General features: G+C 40.2%; 1 protein-coding gene across 1 annotated transcript in view; it reads right to left on the minus strand.

Moving 5' to 3' along the window:
• Positions 1-297: 297 nt before the first annotated feature.
• The window catches only part of LOC137378466 (stathmin-3-like), a 37,412-nt gene continuing 22,132 nt past the window's right edge, over positions 298-15,577 (minus strand). The window contains exons 2-5 of the mRNA XM_068048796.1: positions 12,296-12,391; positions 9,313-9,482; positions 6,228-6,419; positions 298-3,774 (exon numbers count right to left, since the gene is read on the minus strand). Coding sequence (XP_067904897.1) covers positions 3,715-3,774; positions 6,228-6,419; positions 9,313-9,482; positions 12,296-12,377 — 504 coding nt within the window. The 5' untranslated portion in view covers positions 12,378-12,391 and the 3' untranslated portion in view covers positions 298-3,714. The remainder of the gene's footprint in view (positions 3,775-6,227; positions 6,420-9,312; positions 9,483-12,295; positions 12,392-15,577) is intronic.

The raw sequence follows: 15,577 nt of genomic DNA on the forward strand, positions 1-15,577 counted from the left end.
AGCACATGAAGACATCTGAGACAGGTGAGGGAGCAACCATATTCTCCAACTTGCCATGTGCAATACAATAAGCCAAGAATTAAAACACATGCCCAAACATGACACTGCTTCATTTTATTTTAAAATCCTTATGTTGGTCCTATCTTTGCTGCTGATTGATTTCTACGCCTTGAAAATGAAATATATATAAATTCATATCAAAGAATTTAGCAATGCAAGAAAAGTTAAGTGTATATATCATGGATTTTATTTTGTAACCACATCTTGCACACTACAACAATTTTAAACTGACGTTAAAATGCATGTTATGGAACCTAAAATGGGTGGGCAAGAATCTTCAGGCTGATCATCTTCCAGTGACTTTTCAATGTGAGATGGGAGATTTTTGAACATCTTCCCAAAAAGTCCAAAGGATTCAAATACGAACACATCAATAAATAGCAAGATCTAATCAAGTGATTAAAAACATGCCACCTTCAAGTACACTTAGTAGATGAAAGTATCTAGCACCATTTACTGTCTTACCCTGACTCTAGTTTCAAGTCCGATAGGCAAATATACAAACTGTCAGAGTTCGAGGTGAAATGGCACATAATTAAATGAGATGTTAGCAAAGTACAGTGTTACAGATTAAAGGATATGTACTAGCTTGCAAAACACAATCCTTTTCAACAAAATTAGGTATTTACAAAATAATTTTCAAAGTTAGATACTCCACACCAAACAAACACTCCGTAACTTATACAGCTTTATATTTGGCAAACCATTTCTACTCAGCACAGCTACAGCAGTAATAAGACAAAAATTCAGCTGGATAATTTAGGAATTTCTCACGCACACAATTAACCATTAACTTTTTGCAGGGAGACTAATTTCACCAAAATGTTGCTTACTTACATGGAAGGTTTCCCCGCTTTAGTGAGCATAAGATATAGAAAGAGTTTGCTTAATCTGACAGCTGTACTATACAATGTTACCGATGACATTTTCTATTTATAGATGGAACTTACTCCATTTATTAACAAGTTCAACCCACAACATCAACTGCTGAATATATAGTTCTACTGAAGGCCTAGATACTTTTATGCTGTGTAAAGACACAAAGGCCTTATGGCAGCAAGAAGCTATAATTAAGCTGTGATTCTTCCACAGAATAATTCATTGGCGTTCACTTAAAATTATATATTCATTAAATTATTGTGAGTTAATGATAAATTTAAGGATAAATCCATTATGAAAGAAAAGAACATTTAAACACTAAAATGTATGTTTTAACATATCTTAGACATATTTGTTCAGAAGTATGATGGAGAAACATTTAGTCAGTTTTATCTGTTTGATTTGATGAATTGTGGCTGACTTATATAATTTGTTTGCAGCAGAGATGTTCAGTTGCTTTTCAAGAGCAATGTAGGCCCACTAAAAGCTGAAAATGGAGATATTGTCATTGATAATGGAGAAATGGCAGACATGTTGAACGATTACTTTACCTCAGTGTTTACAGTTGAAAAGGAGGATAACTTGCCAGAAGTCCCGAAAAAATTAATAGCCGACAGGGGACAGGGACTTAATACAATTAACGTAAGTAAAACATCAGTAACAAGGAAATTACTGGAACTAAAGAGTGAGAAATCCCCAGGACCTGACAGCTTCCATCTGAGGGTGTCAAAGGAAGTAGGGGAGCACATTGTAAATGCCCTAACTATAGTCTTTCAGAGTTCCCGAGATTCTGGAGTGGTCCCTCTGGATTGGAAAGTTGCACATGTCAGTCCACTTTTTAAGAAGGGTGAAAGGGGGAACCAAGGAAATTACAGACCAGTTAGCCTGACATCTGTGGTGGGGAAGTTGCTGGAGTCTATAATCAAGGATAGGTGATTGAACACCAAGAAAAATGTCAATTAATCAGGGATAGCCAACACGGATTCATGACGGGAAGGTCATGTCTGACAAATCTCATTGAATTTTTTGAAGAGGTGACTAAGGTAGTGGACAGGGGAATGTCTATGTATGTTATTTATATGGACTTCCAGAAGGCATTTGATAAAGTCCCACATAAGAGACTATTAACTAAGGTAGAAGCCCATGGAGTTGAGGGCAAATTATTGACATGGTTAGGAAATTGGTTGAGTGGTAGGCGACAGAGAGTGTGGATAATGGGTAAGTACTCTGATTGGCAGGATGTGACTAGTGGTGTCCCACAGGGATCCGTGTTGGGGCCTCAATTATTCACATTATTCATTAACGACTTGGATGATGGCATAGTAAGTCATATATCCAGATTTGCTGATGATACAAAGTTAGGCGGCATTGCAGACAGTCCAGATGATAGCATAAAATTGCAAGGAGATATTGACAGACTAGGTGAATGGGCAAAACTGTGGCAGATGGATTTCAATGTTGGCGAGTGTGAGGTTATCCATTTTGGACCAAAAAAGGATAGAGGCAGGGTACTTTCTAAATGGGAAGAGGTTATGTACAGTGGATGTCCAAAGGGACTTGGGGGTTCAGGTACATAGATGTTTAAAATGCCACGAGCAAGTGCAGAAAATAATCAAAAAGGCTGATGGAATGCCAGCCTTTATATCTAGAGGATTGGAGTATAAAGACACAGAGGTTATGCTGCAGCTGTACAAAACCCTGGTTAGACCCCACATAGAGTACTGTGAGCAATTCTGGGCACCACACCTTAGGAAGGATATATTGACCTTGGAGGGAGTGCAACGTAGGTTTACGAATGATACCTGGACTACAGGGGTTAAGTTACGAGGAGAGATTACTCAAATTAGGCCTGTTTTCGCTAGAAGGGGTGATCTGATCGAAGTCTTCAAGATATTAACAGGAAAAGACAGGCTAGATAAAGATAAACTATTTCCACTGGTTGAAGATTCTAAAACTAGTCTAAAGATTAGGGCCAGACTGTTCAGGAGAGATGTTAGGAAGCACTTCTTCACACAAAGGGTGGTAGAGGTTTGGAACTCTCTCCCACGAACAGCAGTTGAAGCTAGAATAGTTGTTAATTTAAAATCTGAGATAGATAGATTTTTGTTAAGTAATGATATTAAGGGATATGGGTCAAAGGCAGGTATATGGAGTTAGGCCGTGGATCAGCCATGATTTCATTGAATGGCAGGACAGGCTCGAGGGGCTGAATGGCCTACTCCTGTTCCTATCTTCCTATGTAAGTGGCTGTGTGTTCCAACAACAACAGCATGTTGGGAGATAGATTAAGAAATTACCATCCTCTAAATGTGAGGACCAAGAAAGTAACTCCAATGATTATAGGATAACCCTTCTAAAACTGGCAATGCTTATGTGGCAATAATAATATCAATAAAAGACCTATGGTTTAATTGCATGCAGGATATAAAAACAAAATAATTAATTTTTTGGTAAACCTTTTTTAATTGTAGGTTGAATCTGTTAATCTATATAATGTGTCTGTATATACACATGTTAAAATGCATTGGCAGATTATGATGTCAATAACAATTAATACTCTTTTAAATATCATTAAATTATTGATATTCTGCTGATTTTTGCCTGCTTACAACTTTCTGTATTGCACACGAAATAAGAACCAATAATTTGAATGCAAAAAAGCATGAACTATTAGATAGAAGTACTGAATTCAGAAACAAGACTCGTATCTTGATAGCCAGGATATTAGTATTAGATTCGTTCCAGGGTGTTCTTCATAATGTGGTAGAAAGGCATTTAGCCAGATAGTTCCTCTCGTAGAACCTTGTTTCTGCGGACCTCAGCTGCATGCCTTTCCTGTCACACAAAATGCAGAAATTTTAGAAGACAACATATCTGAACAACTGGTCTTAAAAATGTAATACTTTAATTGGCATCTGTTTGTACTAGTTCTAACCAAATACTTCCAGGATGAGACAAGCCTGGAATTAGGATGAGCAATCTTTTTCATTTCTGTGCAGTTGTTAATTTTTTGATTGGTTTGACAATCCAAAAAAGATCTCATAAAAATTAGTACAGATAAGCTTCGCTCTTCCCAACCTCCTGAGATAAAGCACTTAATTCCCATGAAACGTTCTACACTGTATGTTTTTAAAATGAGTTTTGTGGATTCCTGGAGGTGCATAAGGTCTTTAGATTTCTGTCCATATTAGGTCTTGTAAACCAGGTGCCACAAGCACAGGTGTTTTGCGAATGCTGTGTTCAATGGTTTTTCATATTCATTGATCTTCTTACACATTGATTCTGTTCATGATTTTAAATAATCTGCAATGTTTTTCTGAAACTGTCTTTTGAAAGTCAGAATAAGGATTACTAGAGACATGTTACTATTTGCAGGGGATCCCCAGGAGTGTGTCGATATATGTAGTGAGTCCCCAACAATAGCTCAATATTTAACTGGGGACCCCTCACAGAAAACTCTGGAAACCACCATCAATAACAGGATTAGAGTCGTGAAAAAATCATCCAATATGGACAAGTTTATTTGAATTCCACACTAAGTTGGCATTCTCTAATTGGGTTGCTATCAACAAAGATTCAAACAAAATTATTTATAAAAGAAAAGTCATTTCCTTTTACTGTATGGGTAGTGCAGATGGAAAGCATTTTATTCGTCATTAAACAGTAATATATGAGACAAAACCATTTAGGTAAAGCACAAACATAGCAGTTTGAGTAAATATAAAATTTTTGATTGTTGACTGTTATACCTGAAGTACATTTTCCAGTGCAGCACTTTCAGCACTCAGAGCCATCACACCTAACATGCACCAGGTTTATTATAGCTCCATTTTTAAAGCAAATTATGGGTGCTCCCTGTCTGAGCAGCATGACTGATACAAAGTGTCTGCTGGCAATGGGTGCTTCAGGACAAATTGGAGCAAGCCGAGGAAATCTCCACAAACACATTTACAATGTTGCTACATACATCATGCAAATGTATGGCAAGGAGTTCTTCACTTTCAAATCTATTCACTGGGTAACTTGATCTCACAACTCATAACTCATGGACGATAATGTACCGATGGATTGTAATGACTAGAATTATTACATATATATAGAGGCACCTCAGAATTATGTATTAGATCATGTCATAATATTGCTAAATATCATTTCATCTGAAAATGTTAGTTTTTGCATATTTTACAATGGGTACATAATTAGTTGAAGGTGGAAACCTGTTAGCAGCAGATCATGGATTAGAAATTAGGCCTCATCACACATGTTTTACAGACAAAAATGAGCGCTCTGAGAGCCAATTTTGGGGGCCAAGACCCCATGCCCAAAGTACACCTGGAAGACATCTGACCTGATATTAGATTGAGCAATTATTCAGGCTTCGTATAGATGTAGATGAGCAATCTGCTTTATGCTCCCTTTCCACTGAGGCAAGCGGCCTGATTCTTTTTTATTAATGAGCAATCTGCCTGTGGAAACTGTTTGCCCAAATAATATTAAGCTCAATTTTGACCTGTCCTCGGGCCACCCAATTGTGATATGTACTCTGTGCTCAGCAGCAATTTCAAGTCCTAAAGTAAATTCAAACATTGTATGTTTGTGATTTACTTTTAGTACATTTACCAAAAAAACATTTCCGAGCACACGCTATTCAATGTTTATCAGTGAGGTTTATGCTGTAAGTAACAATTTAAATACATTATATTGCTTTTTCAGTCAGGATGTGTTTTTCACTGTAAGCCATTATTGCAAAACTCCAGCAGAAGTAAAGAGTAATCAAGTTTTTTATCAATACTTTTATCAATACTTTATTGGAAGTTACTGTAAACAAAACTTTAAAGGGACAGTAGTCATAATATGTGCAAAACTTATTACTGCATTTATAAACAGAGGAAGATGCAATATCACATCACCATTCATTCTTACTGCTGTAAACCTATATGTGTATAGTTTTAATAGATAACAATGAAGATCCTGATTATAATTACAAGAGATCCAAGTGTAAGTTGAAAGAGGAGTGAAAATGTGGGGCAGCTTTACCTCTTCAACTTGAAGAGGTCAACTCTACACTATTTTGAATTCACCAAATAAACACAGGTCCAAACTAAAATCTACCCATCACATCCCACTGGAAACAACACCCTGGAAAGTCTTTTCCTTGTATAATTGCCTAATAAATAGCAAATTGAGTGGGCAATTATTTGCTACTTTGTTATGAAGGAATACAATCATTTATGGTTAACTACTTTTAAAAGTACTAAAATATAATTTAAAGGAAGTGAAATACTTGCCTTCTCACGAAAACGATCCTTGAGGGCAGCTATATGAGCTTTGCGATTTTCGTTATAGATTTCCATCTTCTGATTTAACTTCCTTTCAGTGGTTCTGCTGAAGTCACAGTTATCCACAATCGCCCTATGTAGAACTATACGCCTATGTTGCTGCTTTTCTGCAAGTTGCTGCAGAAGCTGCATCTCTTGGGACTGTAAATCCATAGAATAACTATTATTCTGATGTGAATGGGACTTCAACAAAATATATTATGGGCCGAATTTTGCAGTCAGCAGCAAAGCAACTTGCTGCTGACCTCGAAGAAAGCTGTTCACAAAGATCCAGCAAACTCTGTGGCGTGGATTTCCCCTTTCCTGACATCAGTTTGTCTCTGGTGCCAAGTCAAGGGGATCTCCAGGCATCCAGCAGTGGTGGTGTCATGAAGCAGGGTAAGCAGCCAATCACATTAAAGTATTCTCATAGACAGCAAACCAGGAAGTAAAAACCACTGCATCCCCTCACTTTTAATTTTAAATTTTTACAGCTAGGGAAATAAATGATTGGGACATACACATGGGATTCAGGTAGATGATAAAATATCATACACAAACTTAAAAAAATATTTTAAAAATATGTAGAATTATCATAATGGAGAAATTTGACATTCAACAAAAATAAAATTAGTCTTTCAGGGCCAGTGAAGCTTTTTAGCAGTAATTATGAACTTAGTACGCCATTAAGAAATGAGTTACACCTCATGCAACAAGGTGTAACTTTCTCAAGAGTTTTTTGCAGGGAGACTTAGAGTGGAAGTTCCCACTAGTTCAATGATTTCCAATTTATTGCAGTCTGTGGGGGTGGGGGGAGAGACCGCAAAAGCTCACACTCTAGAGAAGCTTAGGATCACTGACAGAGCACTGGCTGGGATTTTGTTGAGCTCCTGACATTGGGCTCCATGGCAGGGGTGGGGGGAGGTGGCCAGAAGACTGCACCAGCAGTGGCGCGCCACGGAGCCTGACGTTGGGATTGCCGGACCCAATCTTCCTGGCAGCGCCGAGGCTCTGTGGCAGCTCCCCCCACGGTTCGGCAATGGGACTCAACTTTAAATATTTAAATAAGGGGCACGAATAAATTTACATACCTTTCACTGCAATCTTGCTGGCTATCCGTGATCTTCCGTGCGGTGGCCTGCACTCACGCGCCTTCACTTTCCCGTCCAGGGAAAGCTGGTGCCACTGAGGTGGGGAAGGGGGAACTTAGGATTTTTAGTGTAGTGGTGGGGGGGGGGGTGGGGGAACAAAATGGGGTCAACTCTGCATATGTTGTGTCGGGGGGGAATGGGTGACTTCTGCACTTTGTGCAGTTGTGGGGGAAGGTCACATATTAAATGTAAGTGTTTTGTGCGGGGGAGCGGAGCGGCTATTTATTTTCTTTGAAGGCCATACCACCACCCCCCCCACCAATACAATAAGCCTGCATTATATCATATTGGCATGGCAACAAAGCAGCTAAAACAGCTAAATGTTCATGTGCAATGAAAAATAAACAAAAAATGTACTCTCGATCTACAAGCCATACACTGTCCTAAGTAAAATGGAATTTAAAAAATAAAAACAGTGGAAGGGAGCTGATTATTATTATTAAGAGGTTATAAGAACTTTAATAAATTATAATAATGAGAAATAAGGACTATTCCCTCACTCCTCACTCCCTCAAGTTGAAGCCAAATATAAAGATTAAATATTTTTTCTGAATAAAATAACTTTTATCAGGACCTTGAATAATTTGCAAAAGCAACAGTTTTTTTGGGGGGGTGGGCTTCAACTGTGCAGGTCTAGCAGCGCTTTAAAAATGGTGCCAGCGCCTGCGCAGAAGCAGCTGACGCTGCCGCCGGTATCACAGAGCCTTACCCCACCACGTGATTTGAGGGGGCGAACCGCCCAGTGTATGCAGATGAGCCTTCCAATGCTAGATCGTGGTGGCATGGTGGCACGCAGGCCACCATTTGTTTTGCCTGCTGGCAGGAGCAGCAGCGGGAGAATAAAATTCAGCCCACAGTGTGCAATTTTAGTCTCCTTCCCTAGAAAGTGTGCAACAAAGGTTCACTAGACTGGTTCCTGGATTGAGGGGATTATGAGGAGAAATTGACTAGATTAGGCCTATATTGCGTGGAGTTTAGAAAAAATGTTAGGTGATCTAATTGAAACATGTAAAATTCTTAAGGGGCTGGACAGGGTAGATGCTGCAAAATGTTTTCCCTGGCTGGGGAATCTGGAACATCAGAAGGAGAGGTTGGCCATTTATGGCTGAGATGAGGAGAAATTTCTTGACTCAAAGGTTTGTGAATCTTTGGTATACTGTAACCCAGACAGCTGTATCTGCTCAGTCATTGAGTATGTGCAAGACAGAAGCCAATAGAGTTGTGGGTACTAAAGGAATTAAGGGAAAAGGGGAAATGCAGGAAGGTGGAGTTGAGGTAAAAGATCAGCCATAATCTTGTGGAATGGTAAAGCAGGCTCTAAGGATCAAATGACCCATTCTTGCTCCAGAAGTTGCTGTCAGTTTCAGAAGAGTAATGATAGCGAACACCAACTGTTTTGCTGTCATTACTACCACAAAGTCCCAGCCATTATGCTCAACAGAAACTGTTTTCACTAGCAGAAGTCAATAACCAGATTTAAGGTAATTGGCAAAGGAACCAGCGGGATGATGAGAAGTCTTTTATGATCTGGAATGCATAGCTTGAAAGGGTAGTGGAAGCAGATTCAATAGTAACTTTCAAGAGGGAATTGTATATCTACTTGAAGGGGAAAATTTGAAGGTCGATGGAGAAAGAGCAGGGAAGTGGAAGTAATTGAATCGCTCTAATAAAGAGCCAGCACAGGCATGATGGGCAGATTAGCCTCCAGTGCTGTATCATTCCATGAACAGCAGTGTAGAGGTAACATTTTTAACTAGACTGTGACTACAATTAGATAGATTGCCTTTCAAATCCATATGTCTATGGGAAACCGGAGACTTAAGAATAACATTGTATATGGGAAGACTGGGTGGGGGGAAATCTTCAACTCACCACCTGCACATAAAACTGGCATTGTTGTTTACCTTTCTCCTGTCCTCAGCAGCATCCAGCTGGTGTTGCAGTTCCTCCAAAGAGATCTCCTTTTTCTTTGGTGAGATAGGTTGTTCAGGTGACAACTCAGTAGATTGGGGCTTCAAGATCACTTCAAAAGCTTGTCCAGATGCACGCTTGTTAATTGGTTTCACTTCCATATCTAAAGAAGGAAAAGACATTTGGAACAGGGTACTGCAAGCGAATTGAAGCATGATGTGAGAATTAAACTCAAGTCTCCTATTCCTTCATTATAACCTGTGACATTATCAACAATAGCTATTAAAGCATCAACATTAATTTTAAAGCAACTGTTTGTTCTGTTCTTTATTATTAATGGATAAGAATTTGGAGTTTGTCTTTAGAATGTTACATTTTTGTTTTGTTCTTTTATAGTTTAGAGATACAGCACTGAAACAGGCCCTTCAGCCCACCGAGTCTGTGCCAACCATCAACCACCCATTTATACTAATCCTACACTAATCCCATATTCCTACCACATCCCCACCTGTCCCTATATTTCCCTACCACCTACCTATACCAGGTATGTGGATATCAAAGGAATAACTACACAATGGGGTGAATTATGATGGGGTTCTTCTGATTGTCCGCCATACCTTTAGTGTAAGAGCTGTGAAAACCCTGGGTAAATAGCTGTTAATGCTGTTCTTTGGCCTTTACGCAGCTTTTCCACTGAAGTTACAGCAGATGAGCAGGAGATCCTGTGGGGGTTGACCCCAATATATTTTATGGAATAACAAAAATAAAGTTATTGCCTATCACATTTGAAAAAAAACTTAAATAAACGGTGGTCATGCCAGTTTCCATGCTGTGTCTAAGTCAGATTCAGTGACAAACGTGATTATAATCTACCTCTTCTCTTTACAGTACACTGCCACATAAATGGTGTCTGGCTGTGGGAGGAATGGAACATGCAGAAGCAACTGCAGTATCCTCAGTTAATGTTGATTAAAAGTGACAGGCCTTAGATCCAAGAGCAGCACCAATAATTTATATTTTTTCGTGGTTGGATTTTTCAGTTTTTAAATTGTATTTGCTGTTTAATGACTTGATTGTAGAATCTATCTTACAGCAACATTCTTCAGTACATAGACATTTCACAACAAATAAAACTTTAGCATATCAGTAAAAGAACTTCTAACATTCAATTTACTGGTGTTTCTTTGCTTGAGAATCTTTTTTTTCCAATTGTCATTACTCCCAATTAAACTGAACCCAAAAGATTCAATCATATATAGAGAGTTAATAACAATTCATGAATAGAAAGTTGGAGAAATTTCTTGAGCAGAGCAGTAGTACTCCAAGTCCCCATATGGTGGAATGTGGAGGTTCCCCCAATGGTTTGATGAGTACTTGAGCCTACATATCAGAAAGGATCCAAGTTAAATCCCCAGCTTGTGCTGAGTTAACTGATCTCAGTTGGAGCAGCAGTAGAGGTGCTTCAATTGGCCTCACTGCGTCTTGGTTAAGGGAGAATCAGAGTTCCCACCCCATTGGGAAGTACATTGTTTGGATATCAGCTGAGGTACTGATCTGACACTAATTAAGTGTTATACTTGAAGATGGCAATTTGGAGGAAATAATGGCGAGCATATGGCACAGGTGGAACTGTACAATGACAAGAAATTGAAACCATTGAGAGAGAAGGGCGGCACAGTGGCGCAGTGGTTAGCACTGCAGCCTCACAGCTCCAGCGACCCGGGTTCAATTCTGGGTACTGCCTGTGTGGAATTTGCAAGTTCTCCCTGTGTCTGCGTGGGTTTCCTCCGGGTGCTCCGGTTTCCTCCCACAGCCAAAAGACTTGCAGGTTGATAGGTAAATTGGCCATTATAAATTGCTCCTAGTATAGGTAGGTGGTAGGGGAATATAGGGACAGGTGGGGATGTGGTAGGAATATGGAATTAGTGTAGGATTAGTATAAATGGGTGGTTGATGGTCGGCACAGACTCGGTGGGCCGAAGGGCCTGTTTCAGTGCTGTATCTCTAAAAAAAAAGAAGGGAATGCCAGAAAATTGGTGAGTAAAAGAAATAATGGATATGGGTTTGTGCCTGTACACTGTCACATTTTCTGCTTCCAAGCAGAAACTGTACCCACTGGGAAAGCAATTACAAAAATACACACATACATACATGATTATCCATCCAGTAAGGGTAGAATCCACAGCAATAGCATACCATTTGTCTTCAAATCCGGCTATATGACATAGTGTCTGAGTTGGATCAGCCCGGGGGTATGGGTGGCTGGGTGTGGTGCTGTCTGCTAGTGTGGGAAGGTGCATTTTGTTTACTTTGTGTGGATGGGAAAAGAAAAGTTCACAGTAATTGGAAAATAGGGTGAGGAAAGTAAAGGGTAAGTTGGTGATGATTTGTGAATTCCAAATTTTTTACGTGTTAATTATGCACTAAAGTGCTTTTATAGGGGATACAAGCGATGGGTGAAGAACTGTCATTCCACACAATTTCATTTTGATGGAACGTGTTTGCTGGTTTTTGTGACCAATCCTATCAGAAATGACAATACAGTATTAATTCTGGGATCGAATCATCACATTCCTGGTATTTTCAGGCTAAAGGGACAGTGGTCTTTGAGATCAGATTGATTGATGTTCTGTATTGTGATTGTTCGAAAAACAGTGGGCTTTGATTCTGTGGCCTGACATGATATATAACACACGTTCACACAGGCAATAATTTGGATTCTTCTGGTAACAATTTACCATATAGTTTATCAATAAACCAGTGTATTAGAGTTGTGTTATTTTTGTAATCCATGTCAAATATTTCTAACTTGTGTGATTTTGAAAATGAATAATTGTACAAATGTTTAAACTGGTTGGTTTTACATATAAATAGGTAAAACAATGGTTATCACATTACCTATATTTACAGTATAATTATACAATCTATACATATTTATAGGGAGCCACCTATAGATTACATAAAGGCATCACTCACCACCAAATTTGCTAATTGTGTTGGGATGTGGTTGTGAGTAGAAACAAGAGCAGATCAGCGAGAGCATTGACAGCTCCTTCATTTTTTCCTTGTAGGCTTCAAAAAACATAGAAAAGATATTTGTGATTAAAAGCTGCATTTACATTGAACTTTTTAGTAAGCTGAATGTACAAAGTTTCCAATTAGACATTCACAGAATCACAGAATTGTTATAGCATAGAAGGAGGCCATTTGGCCCACCATGTTGTCATGTAGGCCCCCACCTGCCAAGAATGAGACACGTTAATTTCGCCACATGAACATTGACTCTTAAACTGTTACTGGAGTAAAGAAAGAACTTGTTTTAAAAAGAACACCAGACCCTTGACTGGAAAGACATTTGCATAGTAACAGGCAGTACTTGGAAAGGACGAAGGGGCCACTGCCTGCTCCAATTTAATCCACAATGGACTTTTGATTACCAGACATTGAAGGTGGAGAAGTTAGCATTCCAGGTTAACTGCTAAGATGGCCGAATACACAAACAGATGTAGTCAGACCAGTTTAGTCACATGACTAACTGGCTGTTGGAGGTTTTTGAATTTGAACTTGCCACAGAGTTTTAAAACTTAGAAAAGACCTCTTGTGGCTGGCTTGCCACCACCTCTCACTTGGCTGCTCATCTCTTTCTCACCAGCTTTGGAATCCATTGAAGACATAGGAACCTCAAGAGAGAAAAGTCTCCTACAGTGAACAAGGTTTAAGAATACTGGGCCCAACGAAAAGCAAGAATTACCTACAAGCAAGAACTATCTACAAAAAGACTACAATGAGCTCAAAGCACAGTAACAAGAAACTCTTCTGATATTGCCTCAAACCTCTTCACTTTATTTTTCTTCTGCTCTTTTCTGTCTCCATTTGCATGCGCTTATCGTGTATGCATGCTATTTTGGGGCACGGCGTGTATCCGTAGGCATAAACCCAATTAGAATTTAATTCTAATAAATTTCACTTTTCTTCTTTAAACTTAAGAAAGTCTGGTTGTGCTCATTTCTGTGCCTTATTATTAGAAAGCAGTGAGCAAGGATTCACCAAGGGGGGAGCTCAAAATACAGTGTGTTTAAAAACATAAACCCTGTTACAATAAGACCATGTGAAGGCTGAGAAAGACCCCGAGACACCTTTCTCACCTGGTTGTAACAGAAATTTGGGTGTTAGCGTCTGGAATTTCACCCACAGACAAACAAGAGAAATTGGAAGTGGGAAGTCAAATTGTTACCAATCAAAAAAGAGCAAGATTAATACAAGTTTTCTTGTGGTTGTGTGTGATTGAATACTAACATGTCTGCAACTGAAGTGTGCAGCTCTCCAAGCCAAGGTGAAGTAATTTGGGATAAGTTAAAATCACTGTCTATGGAGGAGCTGAAAAAAATGGCTGAGCAGTGTGAGATCACTGTACGTGGCAAGGCTAGGAAGTCTGAACTCCTAAGGCTAGTGGCCAACCATTTTTCCCTTGAATCCGAAGAAGCAGAAGCAGTGTTAGAAGCAGAATCTGACAGGGTATTGTTAGCAAAGATACAATTGGAACAAAGGAAACTTGAATTAGAAGAAAGAGAAAAAAAGAGAGAGAGGACGGAGAGGGAGAAAGAGAGAGCCTTCCAGAAGGAACAGGAAGAAACAGAGAGAGAGGAGAGAGAGAAAGAAAGACAGGAGAAGGAAAGAGAAAGGCAGGAGAGAGAGAGAGAGAGAGAAAGAATATTCCAGAAAGAATGCGAAGAAAGAGAGCTTGAGGGGGTGAAGGTGGTAGCCCCCCCCCCCCCCCCAGTAGTGTAAGAAAGACCACAGGAGGTCAGAGAGACCGGGCAGTGGCAGGTGACGGTCCCCTGCAGAGTCCCTGAATGTGTAGTGGAGCAGACCATGATCAAACCAGCTCCCCCAGAGGAGACTGCATTGGCACTACAGGCAGATGACCATGAGGTCTGCCTGTCCGAGATTTTCTTTGGAATGTTAGGAGAAGCAGGGAATGAATTAAATGGATTTTCCCCAGGTGAGGCTCAGTGAGCCAACCCAGTATTGCGAGAATTAGCACAGGCTGCCCAGTCTGAAAGTGAAGTCAAGGACGTCCCTGATTGCTACTATTTAAAAATGAGGTACTGATGATGAAATGGAGTCCTCATCACAGACCTGAGGGCAAGGATTGGACAGTAGTTCACCAGTTAGTGGTGCCACAGTGTTACCAGGGCGAAATAGTAAGAAGGGCCGCAAGACTACAGTGGTCGTACATGCCTGTAACGGATTTTATTAGTGCGCTGCGCTCTGTGGCGGCATACTTTGAGAGCGGTGGCCTTCCGACATGGAAGTGCCTCAGCACAGTCCCTGCGATACTATGCGCGGGGGCTGATTTAAATAGAGGGGGTGGAGTGGCCACCCCAATGTCATAGAGGGTGCAGCTGCTGTGCCCCCGGCAACGGCATCCGGTGCCACTACGCAGGCACCAGCTCCATTTTTAAAGGGCTTCAATCCATTTCAGCTGATTTAAGCTTTTAAAGGGACCAGCACTGTAAATGTCAATAAAAATATTGAATTCAACATAAAAGCACTACTTCCAGTCCCCCGCAATGATCACAAAATAAATTTAATTCCCCCTCCCCCCAAAAAAACATTTTTGACAGTTCCGACCTTTAAACCCCAAACTTTGTACTCTTTGCCATTCAATCCCTTTCCAGCATCCCCATAGCCAATAAACAATGTTTTCCCCACTCCTCCACCCCTCCCACCCTGAAAATTTTATTCCTCCCTCCTCCCCACCAGGTTCTCGCCTCGAAGTTCCAAGGTCGCGCGATCTGCATTCGGCGGCAGTAAAATCAGCTTGGGACGGCAGCCACCGTCTGCAGATAAATTTATTTACATATCATTTAGGTTGATTTAAATATGCAGGTGAAGGGCCCGCTGCTAGGCGGTGGAGTGTGAGGGGAGGGGCTGCACTGAGGTCCCTCCCCACAGGTAATATGCGGCAGGCCGTTCATGACGTCGCAGGTTGAGGCGGGCCTCTCCCCGCAGAATGTTCCTCATTTCGCTTTTGCTTCTTTTACCAATTACTTTAAATCTGTGCCCTCTCGTTCTCGATCCTTTCACAAGTTTTCATAAGACTTGTTAAGATCTTAAATTAAAACCCAAAAATCTTGTTGGGTGGCCTGGTGATCCCTTACATTGCACTGAACAATAGGGAACCCAAGTCCCTAATGCAGTGTCAATTAACTTTCATGCTTAAGATTCCTCCAGTTGGCACATTGATGGTCTTAG

Source organism: Heterodontus francisci, chromosome 16 (genome assembly GCF_036365525.1).
Source record: "Heterodontus francisci isolate sHetFra1 chromosome 16, sHetFra1.hap1, whole genome shotgun sequence".
In the NCBI taxonomy this organism is placed as follows: Eukaryota; Metazoa; Chordata; class Chondrichthyes; order Heterodontiformes; family Heterodontidae; genus Heterodontus; species Heterodontus francisci.